Source organism: Nicotiana attenuata, chromosome 3 (genome assembly GCF_001879085.1).
Source record: "Nicotiana attenuata strain UT chromosome 3, NIATTr2, whole genome shotgun sequence".
Classification (NCBI taxonomy): domain Eukaryota; kingdom Viridiplantae; phylum Streptophyta; class Magnoliopsida; order Solanales; family Solanaceae; genus Nicotiana; species Nicotiana attenuata.
In genome coordinates, this window is record NC_031991.1 from 33954679 (window position 1) to 33978396 (window position 23718).

Here is a 23718-nt window from a genome sequence, read left to right on the forward strand (position 1 = left end):
ATCAAATATAATTCTCCTGAACTCATCAACAGTTTTCATAAGACTCATTCCTGTGCCTTAAATCAGCCAAAGCATGTGCACAAGGAAGTTCATCAAGCTGGAATTGCCCATAGCTACATCTCTTGTTTTCAAGACAAACAATATAGCTTCACACCATCTATCACTGTATGGATATGATCTGTTGAAGCCCTCACCTACAATTACATTACAAATAAAAAATAATTCATATACAATCAGAATACAAAATATCTACAAATTATCTTTTGTCTTTTGTAGTTAATTTGTAGAAATATTGAAATTCTGTATTTCATATTGAGCTACAAATGATATGTAATTTTATTGTAGAAATATTGTAGATAGAATGAAATTCATTACTAATATATATATATAGACTTTGACATGTAGTTCTTTTGTAGAAATATTGTAGATAATTTGTAGATAAGTAATATTCAACCAAAATTCGGTAGTAATGTAACAGAACAAACCTGCAACTGTGTTCGAATTGGTGATACTCAATTCCAAATCGAAATCACGTACTGTTATACATAGCGGATATGTTCCTAAGCTTTTGTTTTCCTTTTTCATCTCTATGTATACACGAACACCCTTATCGTTCCTAATTTCCATTGGAGGACAATGTTCGTTGACAATGTATTTGATTTCTATTATTTTTTGGATGTATCTATCATTAGATGCTCCGTTATTGAAGAATTCAATAGGCTATAACTCGCACCCTCGCCGACTACAATTCCATCGACCTGAAAGTCTCTATATCTCCCATAGCTATCCCAATTCCCATTCAGTTGAAGCATAATTGGGATTTTCGACATAATTGCGGTTGTTACAGAAGAATTCTAGCTAATTTAGTCGCTTTTGATTTGTGAAATCAGAAAAACCAGTGAAACAGAGTATTGTCGTAAAAATATAGTAGTGAATTTTGGAGAGAAACGGGCTAAATTTAATAGCGAGATTTGTGTTTGATAAAATCTGGAAGAAACCTTAATTACCCAACATTCGCGCGCCTATTAAAGGAATTGTATAGCTAACAGGATTCTATTCTTAATGAGTTGTTTATATTTTGTAGAAAATCTGTTAGCAAGGCGGGTAATTTGCAAATTATGGATATTTTTCGTAATATAGTTTCCTATATGGTATAGGAACAAAAAATTCCCTAATTTTAATGTATAATTTTGTAATGATAGCCGAAGAAAGGAGTTCATTAGTGTTATTGTTACTTGGGTTGATTTGGCCCAAGTCTTTAGTTCTACAAAGGCCCACATTCAGTGGAGGCCCAGTAGAATAGTTGATCCAGTAGTGTGAAGTGAAGAAATATTTGAAGAGAAGACTGATGAGGAATTTTTTGTGTATTTCATTTCCTTTGTTTACATATATATATACAAGATAAAAGAATCAAAATTTGTTACTCTGTTCTACACGTGTTTCATTCCTATTTGTGTATCTATAATTGCCTAGCTACTGTGTATAAAGAATAATAGCTACTATGTATTTATTTACATTGTTCACGTGCTCAGCAAGCACTAAAGAAACCACTATGTAAAGAATCCAAAGTGGACAGCTGTATTATATCAAACAGTCCTATTAAATAAACCATTATCTGATGAATGGTCTTGATCTTTAGCTGATCCTTGTATTTGAACGGTTGAGATGCATTGCACCGAAGGAAAAGAAGAAGGGTCACTTGACCTTTGGTCAATATGACCAAGATCTGTTTCGTTAAGACCAAAGTCTCTTAGGTTTCCTCTTCTTGTCTCTTCTTCTTCCTCTATAGTTCTCTCATTCATGGCGTCTGGTAGTAAACATACATCTCCCACACCCTCCCCCCACCCCCACCCCCCTCAAGTTGGAGGGAGGTGCAACCACGCCCAACTTGTTAATAATGGAGCTGTAGGCCGGGCCAGTTAACGGTTTAGTGAAGATGTCGGCGATCTGAGCCCTTGAAGGAATGTAAGAAAAAGAGATGATGCCGGCCAAAAATTGGTGCCGGACAAAGTGGAAATCTAACTCCACATGCTTAGTACGCTCGTGAAAGATCGGGTTTTTCGCGATGTGGATGGCTGCCTGACATCGGAGAGTAGATCTACGGGTAGGGGAGGAGAAATGGAAAGATCATAGAACAAGCGTATTAGCCAGGTAACCTCAGCAGTAACTCTACGCATAGATCTGTACTCTGCTTCAGCGGAGGATAATGATACGGAGGTTTGTTTCTTTGATTTCCAGGAGACGGGAGAACCCCCAAAGCTGATAAAGAATCCGCTAATAAACTTGCGAGTTTGAGGACAAGAACCCCAATCTGAGTCACAGAAAGCAAGGAGCTGATAATCAGGCTTTGAATTCAGAAAAAATCCCTAATCCTGGTTCCTTTAGGAGATACCGGAGAGAATGAAAAGCAGCATCTAAATGGGGTTGACAAGGTGTTGGCATGAATTGGCTGAGGTGCTGCACTGCAAAGGACAAGTCTGGCCTGGTATGTGTTAGGAAATTCAGTTTTCCTAACAAGCGACGATAAAAGGTAGGATCTTGGATGGGAGTTCATGTGTCTGCTTTCAATTTCTGAGTGGGATCCAAAGGAGAAGAAGTTGCTCGCATGCTCAAGCATTCGAATTCAGACAAAAGATCTAAGGTAAATCGTCTTTGAGTCAAAATTATGCCTTGTGTTTCCCTGATGATTTCAAAACCCAAAAAATAATGTGCATCCCCTAGATCCTTTATTTGAAATTCAAAGTGTAGGAAAGATTTGAGGGCTTCTTGTTCAGTAGAATCATCCCCTGTAATTAAAAGATCATCAATGTAGACTGCAACTATGGTAATCTTTCCTGCTGATTTTTTAAAGAACAAAGAATAATCATTTAGAGAGTGTGAATATCCTTTAAAATTCAGTGCTGCAGTGAGCCTTGCATACCATTGCCTTGAGGCTTTCCGCAGTCCATAAAGAGACTTTTTCAAAAGGCAAACATGATTGGGTGAAGGTGGTGTGATCCCAGCTGAGAATTTCATAAACACTTCTTCCTGCAAATCCCCATGCAGAAAGGCATTATTCACATCCAATTGTGATACCTTCCAGCCCTTTGTAAACACCTAATTGTTGTCATCTTGACAATTGGGGAAAAAGTCTCATTAAAGTCTATTCCTTTTCTTTGGGTGTCTCCCCTTATAATCAAACGAGCTTTGAATCTCACTAAGGACCCATCAAACTTGTATTTCACCTTATAAACCCACTTGCAAGGTATAGCTCTCTTTCCCTTAGGTAGCAGTACAACCTACTAGGTTTTGTTCAGTGCTACAGCTTGCAATTCCTTTCCATTGCTTCCTGTCAACTAAGGGTGGCAAGTGGGCCGGTTAGGCCCGGGCCCGGCCCGGGCACGCGAGCCCATATGGGTAGTGGGCCTAAACGGGCCTACCCGTTTAAGCCCGGGACCAGGAGGTTTGAGGCCTAAGTGGGCCGGTTCAAAGAATATGCCTATTAGGACCAGGACCGGCTCCTAAGTGGGCCGGTTCAACCGGTCCTAACCGGTCCCAAACGGTCCTAAATGGGCCCAACGGCTAAATTTTAAAAAAAAATCTCTTTTAAAAATCTGACCGTTGCACCTTTAAAAAATAGTCGTTATGGCTGCCAAAATAGCCGTTGGCTATTTATAAAATAGCCATTTAACCCCCCTGACTTTGTTTTAGCCCCAAACTTTTTATAATTACACTTTTTTCCTATTTTCAACTATAAATACCCCCTCATTCTTTCATTTTTCTTCACCAAATCATCAATCTCTCTCAATATCTCTCTAATTTTCTTCTAAAATTGGTTACTTTGTTGTTGCAACTTGTGTGAAAAATTGTGAAGTTGGTGAATTGAAGTCTTCAAGTCGTCAGCGATAATTAATTTCAACAAGTTGTTCGTCAATTCGGTAAACTCGTTCCAACTCTTTAGTTTTAATATTATATTTTTGTTTGTTTTATTTAATTACTTTGTATAATTATAATTAAGATGGCATATTCCTTAAAAAATTGTTTAGTAAAAATAAGAAAATCCAAGAGTGGTGAATCTAGTGGCCAATCTATTCCTCCTCTAATTCCCCGGCCTCCCCTACCCAAACCCCATACCCGCCCTCCACCTGCTCCTATTCTTGATAGTGATAATACTTTATTACAATTTACGGAGAGTTAATATGTGCATAATGTTGGTTGTGGTGAACGCTTAGATGATGAATATATGAACAACCTTTATGGTAATCCAACTATAGATGAAGAAGATGCGCAGGAAATATATTTAGATGAAACGCAATCGGATGATGATACACCCACTAGTCCTGTTACTCAAGTTAACCCAACTAATCCAAATGATGCCTCGGTTGACCCCCCTGTTACTACCCCTACTTTTCCTAGACAACCTTCTAAACGGGCCGAAACATCTCTTGTTTGGCTATTTTTTATTCAAATAAGAGAAAAATAAAGCTAACTGTAAAACTTGTGGCAAAGAGTTAGCCTTTAACTATGTTGGGGGGAGGGGGGAGGGAGTTTGAGGAGACACATAATGATACACCCTCAAGATAAAGCTAAATTTTTTCAAATGAAAGTTGCGGCCGGGAGGGGGGGCAAGTCCAACTAGTCAGCCTGACCCTAGTACCGGGTCAAATCAATTTCAACCGGGAATTAACACTATTACCGGTGGTATTTTATAAAAAGATAGGGAAGAATGGCAAAAATGGTTACTGTTATGTGCTTAACCTATAGTTTTCCGTCTAACCCCCACTTTGTGCATTATATTAGAAAAGTTTTTAATCCTACTTATAAAGGATGGCCTCGCACAACCGTAAAGAGCGATATTTATAAATATAAACATGAATATGAACAATATTTGCGCTATTTATTTGCTCATATTAATTGTCGTGTTGCTATTACCACTGATATTGGTAGAAGTAGTAGTGACTGTGATTACCTTACTGTTACAAGTCATTGGATTGATGAGGACCGGATAATGCAAAAGCGCATTATTGCTTATAGAATAATCAATTCACGTCACACAGGGCAGTTTATTTCTAGCACTGTTACGGATATTTGTAGATATTTTTGCATTAGTGACAAGATAATGTCAATTTTAATGGATATGCTACTAGTAACACTAATGTTGTAGCCTTGCTTACCACTACACTAAATCCTACATTTAGTAACATTTTTCATGTTAGATGTATTTGTCATATTTACCAATTAATTGTGGGTGATGGTATGAGAATTTTAAATGTTGAAATTGAAAAGGTTAAAATGGCTCTTAACTGGATTTTTTATTCAAACCGTAGAAGTAGACTTAGAGAATATTTTAAAAGATGCGATGAATTTGGCCTAAGAGAAAGAAAGGTTCCTAAAGCTTGTCCAACTAGATGGAATTACATGTATGAACGTTTATTGTTGCATATGAATATAGAAACCCCATAAACTCAACGTTTAATGCTCATGTAAGTGATGATGATGAGCACCTTACAAATGGGGATTGGGCTAATGTTAAAATGCTTGTAGATTTTTTAGAAAGCTTTCATGTTGCTACAAATGAATTTTCTGGGCAATATTATCCTACTATTTCGAACTGTTTAGTTTATCTTGCAGATCTTGCAAATTTGTTTGCTCATTTTTCAGAGGGTGGAAAAATTTATGAAGTAGCTATTGATTCTATGAGAAAGATATTTAAAAAATATTTTTTCCCTATTCCCCTTATTTATGGTATTGCTGCCTTGTTAAATCCTACTATGAAATTAGGTGGTCCTCAATATTGGTATCGATCTATTTATAATGGTTTAGCACTTGCACCTGAGGAGTTCTCTACACTTTCAGATGCACAAGCCTCAATTAAAATAAATGCTCCAACTATTTATAGTGCTTATCAAATTGCACTAGATAATGCTAGACCAGATATTCCAACTCTTTCTTCTTCTAGTTCTCAATCATCTAAAAGAACTGCAGGAGTAAGAGCACTTGCTTCTTGGACCGAGTTCAGGGGTTCTCAAGGTTGTACCACTAGTGATTGTTCACAACTAAATGAGAGGGACTTGAGCAGGAGAATCCCGATGGCTCATTTAATATTTTGGAATGGTGGAAGGGCAAAGAAAAATACTTTCCATTCTTTTCAAGGATGGCTCGAGATATTTTAACCATTCAAGCTTCAACAGTGGCATCGGAGAACGCTTTCAGTCAAGCAAGACTACAACTCGGTGATTATAGAGCGTCTATGTGGGCAAGGCCCGAACCTTGATGGATTTATGAAATTTGTAAGAGATACCATGTAAAATTAATATGTAACTTGTATTTTGGTACATCTTGATTAGTTTCTTTTTCTTCTCAATGGTGGTATTAGCACCTTGGTTGTGCTCATTCCATTGGGGGGATGAGGGGTGGAAGCTAAGAAAGATTGGGTCATGTTTTCTTAATGTTATAATAATAAAAATTATAACGCATTCCTTTGTATATCTTTTTACAATATTTTGTGTTTTAAAATTAAAAATTTTTAAGTCACAATTATATAATATAATTTACAAGAAAATGCTTAGATAAAAAAATTTAAACAAATAAATAGCCCCACATATATATATATATATATATATATATATATATATATATACATATAAGCAATTTATATAGTATATACGCATATTATAGATATAGATATAGTATATATAATATACATAAGCTATATAATTTACAAGAAATTGCCTTAGATAAAAAAAATTTAAAAAAAAATAGTCAAGGCTCATTTAGGCCCGTTTAGGATCGGGCCTTGCCCACATAGCCCGGGACCATTACTAACTGTCCCGGTCTGGTTACACCCAAAAGCCCATGAAGCCTGGGTCCGTTTAAGCCTGGCCCACGAAGACCGGGTCTGTTTAAGCCTGGACCGTTTAAGCCCGGACCGCGAAGCCTGTTTGGGACCGGGCCCGGACCGTTTGCCAACCTTACTGCCAACCAGGGTGTAATGATGCTTGAGAATAGGAAGAAGGTTCAGTAAGATAGGAAGTAGAATTGAGCATAGATTGATTTGTAGAAAAAAGAGTTGTGAAGGGTAAAACAGTAGGCTGAATGGGTGGAGTGAAGCAGGAAGTTGTGAGATCTGTTAGAAAAACTGAATTGCACACATAATCCTGGAGATAGGAGGGTGGATTATGTGGTCTAGTGGATTTTCTGACTTCAGGAAGGCTTATAGGAACATGTGATACAGTAGATGATCTAGATGATAAGGTAGGACTTGTGGCTGTGGTTGAAGGAAAGTGGCTTGAGTTGCTTGGGTTAGAAAAGGTAGGCACTGAGGGTGAGGGTGAATTAGGAATTCCTGGCTCAACTTCAGTATGTTCTGAGGAGTATTCTGCACTTTGGTCTAGGTGTGTGGTGACGGGGAAGAAGGAATTTATAGGTTTAGTAGTGGAGGCAAAAGGGTACAGATTTTCATAAAAGTACACATCTCTGGAGACTCTCACTCTTCTTGTATCCAACTCTAGAACTTTGTATCCTTTCTGCCCCAATGGATAACCCAAGAACACACAGGGTTTTGCCCTTGGATCAAATTTACTTCCTCCAGCAACTAAGGTAGATGCATAGCAAAGACAACCAAAGCATTTCAAAAAATCATAAGAGGGTTCCTGTTTGAATAGAACAAAATAAGGTGTCTTTCCTTTGAGGACCCTAGAAGGCAGTCTATTGATCAAATAAGTTGCAGTTAGAACATATTCTCCCCAATAAATATTAGAAAGCTTAGGCTGAAACAATAAGGCCCTTGCAATTTCCAATAGATGTCTGTGCTTCCTCTCAACCACTCCATTCTGTTGAGGGGTTGCCACACATGATGTTTGATGTAGTATTCCTTGAGAAGCTAAAAATGCTGCCTCCTGAGTGCCTTTCCCAAGCTCAAAAGCATTATCTGACCTTATCTTTTGTACCCTTACACCAAACTGTCTTTCCACCATGATGAGGAAATTTTTTAGAAGACCAAAAGCATTGCTTTTGGTGCTCATAAGGAAATTCCAAACTGCCCTGCTATAGTCATCAACAATAGTCAAAAAATACTTAAAACTATTATAAGTTGCTTCCTTGTAAGGTCCCCAAACATCTACATGGATTAACTCAAATACCCTTATTGATTTAATATGGCTTAAAGGAAAGGAGATCTGGTTTGCCTAGCCTTAGGACAAATTTGACAGAAACATTTAGAATTAGAAGGTAAGGAAATGAAACTGAGATGTTTGATTGATGAAAAGGGAAAATGCCCTAACCTAATATGCCAAAAGCTTGCATCTGAAACTGAACTTGCTGAAACAGGAAAAGAAACTGTCAACTGATTAAAAACATCTCGATTTAAAACAGAAATTGGTTCCACACTTGTGCTAGGTTTGATTCCACTTGGCTCCAAAAGGTATAGTCCATCCCTTGCCTTACCAAAAACTTGTGCCTTCTTCACTAAAGGCCCCTGCATCTTACAGTGACTAAAAGTGAAGAAGAGAATAGAATGAAGTTGTAAACAAAACCTGTTAACAGATAATAGATTGTATCTGAAACTAGGTACATGTAAAACATTTTCCAAAATGAAGTTAGGCTGAACAAATATTCTTCCTATGTGGGTTACAATGACTTTGAAAGAATTGGGCACATTTATTTTAGGGGGACTAGCAGGGTTGTCAAAGAAACAAAAGCACTTGATTCAAAACACATGTGTTGAGATGCACCAGCGTCAATAATCCATGTATTAGTATTAAAAATTGAAAGGCAAGTTCCAGAACATCTAGCAATAGTACCAGCAACAGCATTAGCATTGATATTATTTCCAGAATTGCTTGAGTCTCCTCCCTTGACCTGTTTGATTAATTGAACTAACTGTGTGAACTGATCATGTGAAAGGTGTTGATTGAGTGCTTCATTGTTATTGGTTCCATCAGGTTCTTTTCCTTCAACTTGGAATGCCCCATTGCTTCTAGTCTGTGTTTGATTTCCTCTTGTGAACTCGAAATCTTCCGAAAAATATATAATCATGTAACAATAACTGACAGTATGCCCTACTTTCTTGCAATGACTGCATGTTACATTAGGGTTGAACTTAGCTTTCCTTCCGTTGAGAGTTGTGCTTCTTTGAGTAGTTCCCCTTTGGTTGCCATTTCCAAACTTATGGTTTCCTGACTTTTGATACTGCATTTGATTCCTTTGCATCTGTCTTACTCCTCTTTGTGCAAAGTTGTTCTGATTTGTGATCATGAAAGACGAAGATTCTATGGAGATTAGTGGGTCAGCAAAAACTTTTTTTTGGCTCTCATCTTGCAACACTAGGGAATATGCATGATTGATGGTTAGTAGAGGTTCATCATCAGGATGGTTCCCCTTGTTTGACCATAGCTATCATTTAGACCCATTAGAAACTGAATAAGTCTTTCATCCTCTATTGATTTTCCAGTTTTTGCTTCTCTTCACATGTACATAAGCAAATGCACCTTACATCACAGTTGTGTTAACCCTGATAATTCCTTCCTTAGATGATAGAGCTTAGCTCCATTTGACTGTCCAAACCTATGTTCAAGGCTGCTCTAGAGATCTCTAGCAGATTTAGAGTAAATGACATTGTCTCCTATGTTTTTGGACAGTGAGTTAAGTAGCCAAGATGTTACCATGTCGTTACATCTGCTCCAAGCCTGAAAATGTGAGGAGTTAAGGGATGGAGGAGGGCAAGTATGTCACGGCCCAAATCTCAGACCCGGCCGTGATGGCGCCTCTCGTGAAGACAAGGCCAGCCAAAACAACTCAAACACCTCTTTTAGCAATAATTTAGTCATTAATAATTCCAAACGCGTGTAAAGCAATCGCAAATGCAGAAAACAGCGATAATAATAAGGAAACCAACCCGACACAGCCCAAACCGGGATGTCACAAGTCATGAGCTACTACAAAGTTGCTATAAGTCTACGAAATAGAATATCTGATACAATAGTCAGAAAGAACTGAAATAACATAAGATAGGGGAGTCAAGGGGCTGCGGACGTCAACAGCTACCTCGAAGATCCAACTCGCTGCCTGGTCTGGGAAGAATATCAGTGCTCAGGTGCGGACTCTGCTATGCCTGAATCTGCACGCATGGTGCAGGGAGTAATGTGAGTACTCCGACCCAGTGAGCAATAATAATAAATAATAACTGAAGGTAAGAAAACACATAACAACACAAGGCAATTCTATATCAGGCAGTAAATCACTTAAAGCAGTAAAATCCGGAAATAGTCATATGAAATCTCATTTTTAAAGACAGGTAAATCAGGTAAGACAGCAGATAAATAGTGAGTAGTAAAACTGCCCCTCGGGCCCAGTATCAATCTCTCGGTACCGTAACAGCCCCTCGGGCTCAATCTCAGTCACTCAGCATAGTATCAGCACCTCGAGCTCACTCTCAAATCACATGGGTACCCGCGCTCACTGTGGGTGTGCAGGCTCCGGAGGGGCCCCTTACGGCCCAAGCGCTATATCAACATAAGGCCTGAAAGCCTTCTCACATCATACATAAGGCCTGAAAGCCTCCTCACATCACACTCGAGGTCTGAAAGCCTCCTCACATCACACTCAACGCCTGAAAGCCTCCTCACATCACACTCAAGGCCTGAAAGCCTCCTCACATCACACTCAAGGCCTGAAAGCCTTCTCAGTCCAGGAAACATCATAAGCCCCTCGGGCTTCAATAAAATAATAGTGCTCAGCCCAAACAACAGCGAAAATATCATTAAAGTCTCAAAATTCAATTAAAGCGGCCGAGTTTGTAAAATAGTATAATCATTAGGACTGAGTTCAAGTAATATATCAAAATAGTGAGGAAACAGTGATAACAATCCCTGAAGGATTCAAATAGTTGGCATTAAGCCCAAAATATGGCAATAAGCCCAAATCATGATGATAAACTAAACAGCTCAATCAAAAATGCGATAAAATACCAAACGGGACGGACCAAGTCACAATCCCCAGTAGCAAACAACCCCGCGCTCGCCATTAAGCGCGTGTTTCACCTTAATACAGCACTACGTTGTGCAAATCCGGGGTTTCAAACCCTCAGGATATCATTTACTATCATTACTCACCTCAAGCCAGCCAAAATCCTAGCTCGCTATACCCTTGCCTCGCAAATCGACCTCCTCGCGTCGAATCTGATCAAAACCACAACGAATACGTTACAATAAGCTAAGGGAACATAACCCAATCGAAAAGACTCGAAAAATATCGAAATTCACGAAATTTGCAAAACCTGAGCCCCGGGCCCACATCTCAAAAATCAAAAAATTTAACATCATCGGATTCCTTATCTCGCCACGAGTCTATACATACCAAAAACTCCCAAATCCGAGCCCAAATGACCCATCAAATCCCACTTTGAAATATCAAATTCCAAGCCCTAGCTTTTCCCCCTTTTTGATGAATTTTCATAAATTTGTAGGTTAATTCTACCATTAAATCATGTATTTAGGTCATAGAACTCACCTCCAATCACACCCAGTCGAAATCCCCTTCAATTCTCGTCCGAAAGCTCACAAGGATGTTCAAAAATGGGGGGAAAATGCCTTAGCTCGCGGAACAAAATGAAACTTTTAAAAACCTTTCTGCCCAGACATTTTCGCTTCTGCGATCCTCTAACCGCTTCTGCGGTTTCCGCTTCTGCGGAATTTCCCCTGCTTCTGCGGAGCTTTACTATTTTATCAGGACCTCTTATGCGGTCTAAATCCGCTTCTGCGGACACTGCTTCTGCGGACACCTGCCCGCTTCTGCGGAAAATCCTAATGGCCCATGACCCATGTCCGCTTCTGCGGTTCCATCACCGCATTTGCGACACCGCAGATGCAGCTCCAAGCCCGCATCTGCGAAAAACTAACTCCTTAAGAAACTCAAACCTGCGACTCCCCTTCCGCATCTGCGGAGCCTCATCTGCGATCCCTTTTCCGCAGATGCGGAAATACCAGAACTAGCAAACTTCTGAAATGCTACAAGTCCAAAATTCATCCCGATGGCCATCCGAAATCACCCCGAGGCCCCCGGGACCTCAACCAAAAGTGCCAATCCATCCTAAAACATCATTCAAACTTGCTCCAATCATCAAAACACCTCCCCCAACACCAAGACCATCAAATTACAATCGGATTTAAGCCTAAGTTCTTCTAAAACTTGCGAAACACGCATTTGATCAAAAACCCGACCAAAACACCTCCTAATGACCTGAAATTTTGCACAAATATCCCAAATCACCTAACGAAGCTACAGCAACTTTCGAAGTTCCATTTCGACCCTCGGATCAAAATCTCACCTATCAACCGGAATTCGCCAAAAATACTAACTTCGCCAATTCAAGCCTAATTCTACACCGGACCTCCAAAACCAATTCTGATCACGCTCCTAAGTCACAAATCATCCCCCGAAGCTAACCGAATCACCGAAAATCACATCCGAGCCCTCTAAATCATAAGTCAACATCCGGTTGACTTTTCCAAACCAAACCTTCCTTAAAGAGACTAAGTGTCTCATTTCCTTCTAAAACCAATCCAAACCAACTCGATCACATGAGATACGGATAACGAAGCATAAAGATGCTGAAAACAGGGGAAAACAAAGCGGTAACTCACGTGACGACAGGTCGGGTCGTCACAAAGCACCATTGATGAATCCTATTTTGTTTTTAGCAGACAATGCTATGAGTATAGATCTTCTCCAACCTTGGAATCCTCTTCCATCAAAGGCTGTGTTGACAAGAGACATTCCTGGTGTATTAGAAAAATGGAGAAAATAGGCATGGTTTGAGTCGATGGTGGTGTTTCCTACAGTGGTGGTTTGACATACTGTTGTTTGAGTTATTAGCCATGACCTAGGACTGATATGAAGATGAAGAAGAAGAAGAATGAAGATGAAGGTGAAGGTGACTGAAGGATTGAGCATTCAGTGCACTGATACCATGAAGAAATATTTGAAGAGAAGACTGATGAGAAATTTTCTGTGTATTTCATTTCTTTCTATACATGTATATATACAAGATAAAAGAATCAAAATTTGTTACTCTACTCTACACGTGTTTCATTCATATTTGTGTATCTATAACTGCCTAGCTACTGTGTATAAAGAATAATAGCTACTATGTATTTATTTACATTGTTCACGTGCCCAGCAAGCACTAAAGAAACCACTATGTAAAGAATCCAAAGTGGATAGTTGTATTATATCAAACATTCCTAATTAAATCAACCATTATCTGATGAATGGTCTTGATCCTTAGCTGATCCTTGTATTTGAACGGTTGAGATGCATTGCACCGAAGGATAAGAAGTGTCTCTTGACCTCTGGTCAATATGACCAAGGTTTGTTTCGTTAAGACCAAAGTCTCTTAGGTTCCCTCTTCTTGTCTCTTCTTATTCCTATATAGTTCTCTCATTCATGGCGTCTGGTAGTAAACATACAACTCCAACATGAATTTACAGAATTTCCATAGGATTGTTGGTTTGTTAAGGTTCTTAGGTGTCACTGTTTGTTTCCTTTTTAGGTCTCTTTTCATTGTATTCAATGCATCAGAGAATTGAAATGAACTTTTTCTTTCTTCTTTAATTTATTTTCCTTCATTTTTGTTTCCTCGTTAACTTAGTAGCAGCCAGGCGGCTACAATTTTGGTATCCGAGTTTCTGATTCTGGCAATCGAAATGGTGGATAAAAGCGCAATCCGCCGGGTGATTATGGAGTTAAACGAGTAGAAGCTCAACTCCAAAGCTTCATTGATGAATCTGGAAAAAGAATTGATAGAATGGAAGAAAAGCAAGCAATCTATGAGACAAAAATGAAGGCACTGACTGATACTACCAGACATATTGAAGAGTTGCTGTTAAAAATAGATAGTCAAAGAAAAATTGTTGGAGTTCACTGAAGCTCATTCATGGAGGCTGGACAACCTTCAGTCGGGGGTAATATGAAAAACAATACCCCACATTTCTCCCCTAATTCAACTACTGAAAAATTTTCACTGTCAGCATCACCACCTGTACGTTGTACGTACACCCATTTCTAGCTCCACCACAAACCCTACTCTCAAACCGTCAAGGGGGCTTTCCATCCTATAACTAATTCATACCCCATGACCACACAAGCTGTCCAACCCATAAGCTCATTTCCTACATCTACTTAGAATTTTCTTCCCATGGGATCGTATCATATGTCCACACACCCTTACTACACTATTCATGTTTCATTCGCTCAAAACTTTTTGAGATCTTCTGCCCATTTTCTTTGAATCCTACTTCTGCTAGACCTTTTTCATTCAACCCCTTTTCATAGCCCACAAACCTACCGCAAACCTCTCCTGTTTATTTTGGTACTTTTCTAGCCGACAATCCAGTATGGAACCATTCTAATCAAGGGGGTTACATCATACCGGTTCATCTTCGAAATTTTCAAAGGCCAAATTAATGTTTCCTGAATTCGATGAAATGAACCCTCACAGTTGGCTGAGGCGATGCATGAAGTTTTTGACCGTTACAAGGTCACGGGTAAGGAAAATATGACATACGTAGCCATTAATTTGAAGGACTATGTCGACAACTGGTACGATAACTATGTATTGGACCAAGGGGGAAACGTCTCTTGGGCTCATTTTGGTTTCGATATTTGCCAAAGATTTGGTAACAATTAGCCCGTTGAAATTGTTGCCACGTTTAATCGTTTGGAATAGTTAACTAATGTGGATAGTTACAAAAAGATATTTGAAGAATTAAGTCTGCTGACTTTGATAAACCCCTTTGTCCATGAAGCATATTATGTTTTATGTTTCATTGGAGGATTTAGGTCCGATATAAGACCCTTGGTGCAAGATATTGAGCTCAGAACCTTAATGGAGGCCTACAAGAAGGTGAAATTTCACGAACAATTATTGATTACCCTGTACCACCAGTTGCATTCAAAACCCCAGCCTAGAATTACTTACCACACACAAAAGCCTCCTCTTGCCATCACCTATCCCGGAAACCCTCCAGTTGTGCACACAAAAACCACTAACCAAAAGTCCATGTCCTTGTAAACATTGAGAAAAGAACCTATGTTTCAAATGCTATGATAAATGGCATCCCGAGCATCAATGTAAAAATAATACCCTTAATACAATGGAAGGGGAAGAATTTGTTGATGTGATCGATAAAGTCGAGGAAACGGAAGTGGTGGCAGTAGAATAAGCACCTGAGTAAGGTTTGGTGACCCTTACGTTATCGTGGGTCATGGTGAAAACCCAACCACAATAAGAATAGTGGGCTGGGTTAAGGGATTCAATGTGACAGTCTTGATCGATTTAGGATCTACTCATAGTTTTGTGGACCCTCCGGTGGCTAAAGTTTGGGCTGAGAGTGTACAATAGTTGGGCCGACCCATGATAGTTAGAGTAGCAAATGGATAGCTCTTACCTTGTAGGAAGGTATGAAAGAATTTCCATTGGGAAATGTAACAATTATCTTTTAACTTTGATTTAAGAGTACTAAGAGCTAGTGGTTGTGATATTATCTTAGGGATGGATTGGATTGATTCAGTTACTCCAATACTACTACATACCAATCCTAAAAGCATTACGTTTAAATATGGGTTGGAGATGGCAACACTGATGGCTGATGTGAATGAAGGGAGGCTTTCCAACGTAGATGCAAAGGCTATTTTTAAAGCAGTTTATAAAGGTCAATGCAATTTTGTGGCCCAATTGTTTCTGGTGGAGTCCAAGGAGGCCTAGGAAGAGGTTCCCCATGAGGTTTTGGAAGTATTGGGATAGTATGAGGAAGTATTCCAAGAGCCTAGTCAGGACTGTGATCACGCAATCGAATTGGTACCTGGGGCCAATCCTATTAACCTTAGGCCATATCGATATTCATTTGAGCAGAAAAATGCAATTGAAGAAATAATTGCAGATATGCTTAAGGCCCAAATCGTTACAAAAAGTGTATCTCTTTTTGCCTCACCAGTGTTAATAGTAAAGAAGAAGGACTCAAGCTGGTGTGTGTGTTGTGACTACCATAAGCTTAATTAAGTCATGTTAAAAAAATATATTATATACCAGTGGTAGAGGATTTGTTAGACGAACTAAATGGAGCTCTCTTCTATTCAAAGTTGGATTTGCGATCCAGGTATCATTAGATTCGCATGAAGGATGTTGATGAATTCAAAATGGATTTTAGAACACATAATGGCCTTTGGGAGTTTCGTGTCATGCCATTCAGATTGACTAACGCGTCGGCCACTTTTCAGGAGATATTAGACCTTTCCTTAGATACTTTATACTAGTATTTTTAACGATATATTAGTATACAGTGTTTCCATGGCTAATCATGTGGCTCATCTGCAACTTGTTTTTGACTTATTGAAGGCTAGCCAATTATTCGTCAAATGGTCAAAGTGTAGTTTCAGGAAGAAAAAAATGGAATATTTGGGTCATGTTATTACTAATGAAGGGGTCAGCAGCGATGGGTCCAAAATAGAGACTATGCTGAATTGGGCTCAGCCCAAATCCATCAAGGAATCGAAAGGCTTTCTGGGCCTTACAGAGTACTACTAGAGGTTCATTAAGGACTTCGCTACAATAAGCAAGCCTTTGTCAAACCTTCTAAAGAAAGGTAATTTTCGTTGGACCCTTTATGCTATCAAGACTTTGAGGAATTGAAACAAGCAATGGTTCAAGCTCCAATCCTAAGCCTTCCCAATTTTGCAATTCCCTTCGTAGTAGAAGTAGATGCAAGTGGTAAGGGAGTAGGGGAAGTGCTTATGTAGAATGGTCGACTAATTGCATTTGCCAGTCAGGCCTTAAGCTCAAGACATCTGGGACTATCCACTTCTGAAAAGGAGCTAATTGCCTTATTACATGCAATGGAGAAATGGAGACATTATCTCCAACCGAATCATTTCATCATCAAAACAGACCATTTCAGCCTTAAGTTCCTAAAGGATCAGCGAATTACGAATTTCCTACAGCATAAAGGAGTAACTAAATTGTTAGGGCTCGGTTACAAAATTCAGTATCGCAAAGGAACTGAGAACGTAGTTGCAGATGTTCTATCTCGAAGATTTGAAGGAGATTGCTATGAGATTTCAACAGTTCAGCCTAAGTGGACCGAGGAAATTATGGCTAGCTATATTGATGATGAGGAAGCCCAGAAGTTTATTACTCAACTAAGTTTGGATCCAGAAGTAGTTGTAGGGGTATAACATCAGGATGGAATTCTTAGACAATGGAAAAACATAGGTGGGGAGTCATGATTCCATCAGACAGAAATTGGTATCAGAAATGCTTTATTCTCCTTGGGGTGGTCACTCAGGATTATTTTCTACTCAACAAAGAATCAGTTCACTCTTTTGCTGGCCTAGCTTATTACACGATATTAAGAACTAGATTAAAGAATGTGAAATCTGTCAAAGCAACAAAGAAGTAAAATGTCGCATATATGGGTCTTCTATAACCTCTGCCCATACCATCTCGTTCCTGGGAGCATATAGCTATGGATTTCATCAGTGGGTTGCCAAAATCACAAGGTAGAGATTCTATCTTGGTGGTGATTGACCGATATACTAAATTTGAAATTCCTTTGCTCTGACACACCCCTACTCAGTAAACCAAATTGCCCAATTATTTTCGGATAACGTGTGCAGACTTCATGGAATGCTTAGCTAAATATTTTCTGGTCGTGACCCCATCTTCATTAGCACTTTCCGGAAATAGTTGTTCAAGGGATTACATGTTCAGTTAAAACCAAGTACAGCGTATCATCCCCAAACTGAGGGACAATCCGAAAGATTGAATAGATGTTTCGAGACGTACCTCCACTGTATGACAGGACAGAAACTCTCAGATTGGAGCAAATGGATAGCATTGGCAGAGTGGTATAACTCCAATTATCACTCGGTTATCGGGATGACCCCCTTCAAGACCTTGTATGGGTATGACCCTCCCCAACCCATATTTGAGTGGATTGCTCAGAAAAAATTGGAGTCAGTAGATGTGATTCTACGGGAACGACAACTGATGGCCAAGGTTCTACACGATAATTTAACCAAAGCACAAGCAAGGATGAAGGTGTATGCCGACGGGAAGAGAAAAAAGAGAAATTTTGAGGTAGGGGATTGGGTGTTCTTGAAATTATAGCTGTATCGATAGTCTTTAGCTGCAGTCTAAAGGAATTTGAAGCTATTTACTCGTTATTTCAGACCCAACACTATTAAAAAATCAAGTTTTAGCGACGGACAAATTCTGTAGCTAAACAGAAAAATCCATCACTAATCTCATTTAGCGACGGATTAGCAACAGATTATCAAGAAATTTTGTTATTTACGAGCATTTTAGCGACAGATTAGTGACGACGTTCGTAGCTAATTCTAGTTTTTTTTGTACTATAATGACGTGATTCAAAAGATTGGACCAGTTGCATACAAACTCCGCTTGCCGGAGGGATCCAAAATACACTATGTTTTCCATGTGTCTCAACTGAAGAAGAAAATCGGAGAAAAAATATTTTCCACTCAATATCCTCCACATTGCACAGCATATGGTCGGATGTTGACAAAACCCTTGAAAATTCTGGACCGACGTACGGTGAAGAAGCATAATAGAGTTGTGGCTGAAGTACTGGTGCAATGGAAAACCTTAGCTCATTAGGAAGCAACATAGGAGGAATACTCCTTCCTGAGAAGTCAATTTCCAGACTTTGAACTTTGATTTACATCAAGGTTCTCAAGGGGGATGAAGTGTAACGATGGCTGAAGAAAGGAGTTCATTAGTGTTATTGTTACTCAGGTTGTTTTATCCCAAGTCTTTAATTCCACAAAGGCCCACGTTCAGTAGAGACCTAGTAGAGTAGCTGATCAGTAGTGTTAATTTACAGAATTTCCATAGGATTCTAAATACATTCTAGAAGAAGGACATGTGTCATCCTCAGAGTTGGTTTGTTAAGGTCCTTAGCTATCACTCTTCTGTTTTCTTTTTAGGTCCCTTTTTATTGTATCCAATGCATCAAAGAACTGAAATGAACTTTTCCTTTTTTTCTTTAATTTATTTTCCTTCATTTTTGTTTTCTCGTTAACTTAGTAACAGCCAAGCTGCTACAAATTTTACATATTAAATGCATAATTTGATATGATAAGTGCATCTTGTTTTGTAATCTATATCTTGTATCTTGTATATTAATATATGCGCATAACTGAAAAAGAATTTTTAGAGTGTTAATATATATGGTATAATACTGGTATAATACATAATTGCATAATTGAATAATGTTTCTTTCTCTGACCTCTTTTTTTGGTTTGTTGCAAGAATTTATTTGTAGAATAAATATACATGGTATAATACTGACATAATAAATGTATCTTTGCATTTCCGTTGAATTGTTAAGGAAGTTATATCCGCGAGTATTATACATCTCTTTTTCCTGTTGATGATGTTTGTACATATGGCAACAAATTAATTGATATTAGTGATTACCAATAAGTCATGACTTGACAAGGTACAATAAACAGTTGATTAGTGAAGTACTCGAATATAACCAACATCCTAATTAATCAGTCAATAGATTCATATAAATTTTGCACTATTTCTCAAAATTATGGTTTTAGTTTTATCATTGTTTAACCAAAAAATAATTTTTGTGGTCAGAATCAATATTAAAGAAAATCGGGTTTCTAATAACCAAGTTTACTTCACTTATCCAAAAATAAAAGAATAAAATAAATAATTAAAATGATAAATAAACTGAAGAAATATTATTGATGATCGTTGTATTCTCCCTAGGACTGTGAACAAGAATCTTCAATCAAGTACAATATAAAAGTAATTGACTAATTGCAAATATTTGTGAGTATTCTCATGATACAAAATAAGGTAAGGACCCTTATATAAAGATTCAAAGATGTAACAGCCCCCTCCCCACTTAATTCATACACATTACAAACATTAACTATATTAATTTTACGTTACTAAAATTATTCGTAACGGTTATGGTAATAATAAATGATCACGCATAATCAGGGATAATTCTAATTCTCTTTTCGTATTCGTAAATGTTCATGAATCTTCCCATTTTATGATCTTTATGCATCTCATGCCTATTTCTTCTTTCCTAGTTGTCAAATACAGTACTTTCGTCTGTAAATCCGTTGGGTATTTTAACTGTGCCTCATCATTCTTCTTCATTAACTCGATACAAATGTCACTTGTCACCATATTGTTAATCCACGTGTCATGTCTATTTTTCCACCAATACAGTTAGTCCCCCCACTTTCTAAATATTCTCAACTGAATATTTAGGAAGTGGTAAGTTTATTTATGGTGGGAATGTCTTTCCGCCTTTCCATTTAATGCCGGGACACGTATCTTGTTACAATTGGTTCTGTAGTTTATGGCGTCTTTTTAGGGTTTTTTGTGGCTATGCCAGTTCGAAGTGACGGTCCCATAATGATGGTTCATAATGAAGGTCCTTCCTTATAAATATTGCATTACATACCACCCAAAAAAATCCTTCTTTCATCCATACCCAAACTTCTTCTATAATTTTTTACGTTCTTTGTTCTTTCACCATTAAAAATGACTTCCCCTTCTTCGAATCTATCTTTATCATCAGACCCTCATAAAGCAAACATTATTGATGAACTTCCTCCCTCTTCTGCCCCAGGTAGTAGTAAAAGAGGCGGTAGACTTCGTAGCTTAGGTTATTTATCAAGTCGTAGATCTACTCCTTCCCGTAAGGATACTACAAAACCTCTTCTTCCAAACTCAAAACTTCATCAACCCCTAGATTATCCTCTAGAGGTAAAGACCATAATGAACCGTTGCAAGAACCTGTTGTTTCTGAAATTGTCCCTCAAGAATTTTCTTTCATATCAAATTATGAGGCTATGAGAAAACAAGTTTCTTCCATAGCAACACTTAACCCTGCCGATCATCACCCTATTTGATCATTCCTGGTCTTCTTCCCCTAGTTCGCCGTGAATGCTATTGGAACTTTCCTGTGATAGTTCCTAATGCTGATGAACGAATAACTCTTATCCCGAAGGTTATTCATTTGTTTACACTTACTCTTTCACCTTAGGATTCAACCTACATAATGACCCAGTGATCATTGACTTTTGCCGTTATTTCAATGCATGTCTTGGTCAAATAGACCCGATAATATGGAGGGCGGTATCTTGCCTTTGTTATTTATAAAACTTGATTTCAGCCCATTTTACCTTTCAGCACTTACTCCATCTGTATTCCCTGAAGCTCTTTCGCGAGTGTGTCTTTTCTCTTGTCACGAGAAGCAAGAGAGTTTTAGTTAGTCCTGAAGATGATCGTGACTGTGGCTGGTATGCCCGGTTCGTGGCTGTTCCCACTCGTGGTTTGGTGGGTTATGAAAGTATGTCTTTCCTTAAGAAGTGGAACTTTGCACGTGCATATTTCTTTCTGTCACTTTATTTTCTCTTATACTTTCGACTTCTTCATTTGTTTCCTCCATACCTTTTAGAAATCATGGAAGTTTTTGGTGAACTTCTTGACTTTTATGATTGGGTAGAAAAGATATTGACTGTTGCCCCTATGGAACAGAGGTTTTAGAAATTTCTTTCTCAAAAGTTCGGGTGGAAAGGGGAAACCCATGGTATCTTTCCTTACCGTACCCTTTTTTTAACTATAACTTTTCCTTTGACCCTTTTTCGTTATCTGTGGCATTCGTCCCGCCTTTGTTCCCCCTGCTAGGCTTTCTTTCAGCACAACCCAGGAATAGATTTTGAGCGTGTCTTCTTCAAAGAGGAAGAACGTTGAAACCCGCAACTCTGAAGAAGGAGAAGAAGATGATGATGATGATGACGATGGCTCATTGGTAAGAAAGACACGGGTTAGGAGGAGCGTGATTTTAGATGATGAAGCCACCGTTCCTCAAGACCTACCTTCAGGCCCCGTGCCTTTCAAACTTGTTAATGAACGTGAGAGTGTCCCTTTGGACACCTCAGAAGATGAAGATATTGACCATTTGGTAATCCCCCCTGTTAAGTCGTATTAATAGTCTCTTCGCTCAAGGATTTGAGGGTGTGGAAGATCTTGGACCTGTTTCTTAAGAGCCACCCCTTGCTTCCCTTCCAATGACCCTCGTCGCTCCTACCGTTAATCCTTCCATCTCTTCTGCTACCACACCCGCGGATGTTTCTGTTACCGCACCTGCTGCTATTCCCCGTGAAGAAGATAGCCCTTCTAGCGGGAGAAGAGGCATGAAGCATGTGTTGATTGAAGTCCCCAATGGTAGGAATTTGTTAAAGAAGTCTATCCAAGCTGCGGTATGGTTGATACCGTTAATCGGCCCAGTGGAGAGAGAAAAGCTTGAGTCTCACAGCTCTATCGCCTTGATGAATAATGTTATTCATTCCACCCTTAAGTTAGATTCCTCTTCTCTCATTTTTCTTCTTTTCTTTTAAGTTTATAATATTCTCACCTTTCTTTTTTGCAGATCAATTTAACAGGTACGGAGCTGATGAGAAGGATATCCTGAACTGATCAGCAAGTGGTTGAGTTGCGTACTGCAGTTGCAATTGGAAGGAACAATTTGAAAGCCTTCAACTTGAAAAAGACGTCCTTGTTGAGGAGAAAGGGTCCCTTGGAGCAGCAACTATATATTATAACTGCCAAGTTAGCGGTTTTGAAGGCCTCTTCCAACCAAGTAGAAAAAGAGAGGGCTAGATAGAATCCTCCTTTGCTGCAGCATTCAAAAGCTACCGGGGAAATTAGGAGCTGGAAGAGCTTCTAAATCAGAAGGAGGTGTATGCTGGCAATCTAGTTCGGATGCTCACTCAAGCTCAAGAGGATCTCCGTGCCTCTTTTGATAAAGTCAAGTTCCTCTAGGATACTCTTGAACCTTTGAAGGCATCCTATGAAGCTTCAGAAGCTGAAAAAGAAGACCTGAGGGCTGAGATAGAACAACTAGAGAAATATTATGAAGCTCTTGAAGACAAACTAACACTTGATGTTAGTTGGGCTTTTTTAAACACAAGTCTAGAAACTTTGATCGAGGCTAACCAGGAGGGTTTTGACCTTGAGGTTGAGATTTCCAAAGCAAAATAGGAAATTGTAGAGACTCAACAACGTCAAAGTTTTTCAGCACCCGGGATGAAAGTTCCAAAGGTGATAAAGACGATCTTGTAGCTAACCAAGCCGATGCCCGGCCTTCGTCTTCTCAAGTTGATTCTACCACCCCTGCTGCTGATGCTCCTTAGTTTTTCTCTCTTTACTTTAGAATTTCTTATTTGTTGGTGCTTATGAAACATTTTGTTTTTGTTTTTTGCTTGAATTTGATTTTGGGAGACTTTTCCTTCCTTGTTTTTGGGTATTAATGCTAGTATCATTTTGTTGCATATCTCGTATTATGCTCTTTGCTCTTAAGTATTCGAGCTTTTACTTGCATTCGAAATGCTTTATGTTGTGTCTTAATATGCATGAGTTTTTTTTATAAAAGAGGGCCATTTTATATTAACAACACTGATGAAAACGACGTCCCATACATATTAGTGTAAATATATGAAATGTGAAGTAATTTGAAGAATTTTTATTTAAACTTTCAAACAAATATCTATGTACAACACTTTCATAACTGCCTTTTTATAGCAGGTTTACGAGTTCGGGTCTATTTATCCCGTGACTAAATTTATAGCCTTAAACCTAAAAGCTCTTGGGAGTTTGCTGCAGAATTTTCAATTCTTTTCTTC

General features: G+C 38.7%; 1 protein-coding gene across 1 annotated transcript; it reads right to left on the reverse strand.

The window, feature by feature from the left end:
* LOC109224269 lies at positions 6951 to 9189 on the reverse strand. Its single transcript, XM_019388857.1, has 3 exons — positions 8696 to 9189; positions 8262 to 8513; positions 6951 to 8022 (listed from the first exon to the last, which is right to left on the reverse strand). The coding sequence occupies exons 1-3, from the start codon at positions 9187 to 9189 to the stop codon at positions 6951 to 6953; spliced, it is 1818 nt and encodes a 605-aa protein (XP_019244402.1).

Coding starts and splice junctions, on each gene's coding strand:
- LOC109224269 (XM_019388857.1), bottom strand. CDS start 9,189: ATGCAAAGGAATCAAATGCAGTATCAAAAGTCAGGAAACCATAAGTTT. Junction 8,514..8,695: donor GCTGGTGCATCTCAACACAT/GTGTTTTGAATC, acceptor ATCTGTTAACAG/GTTTTGTTTACAACTTCATT. Junction 8,023..8,261: donor GCAAGCTTTTGGCATATTAG/GTTAGGGCATTT, acceptor TGACTATAGCAG/GGCAGTTTGGAATTTCCTTA.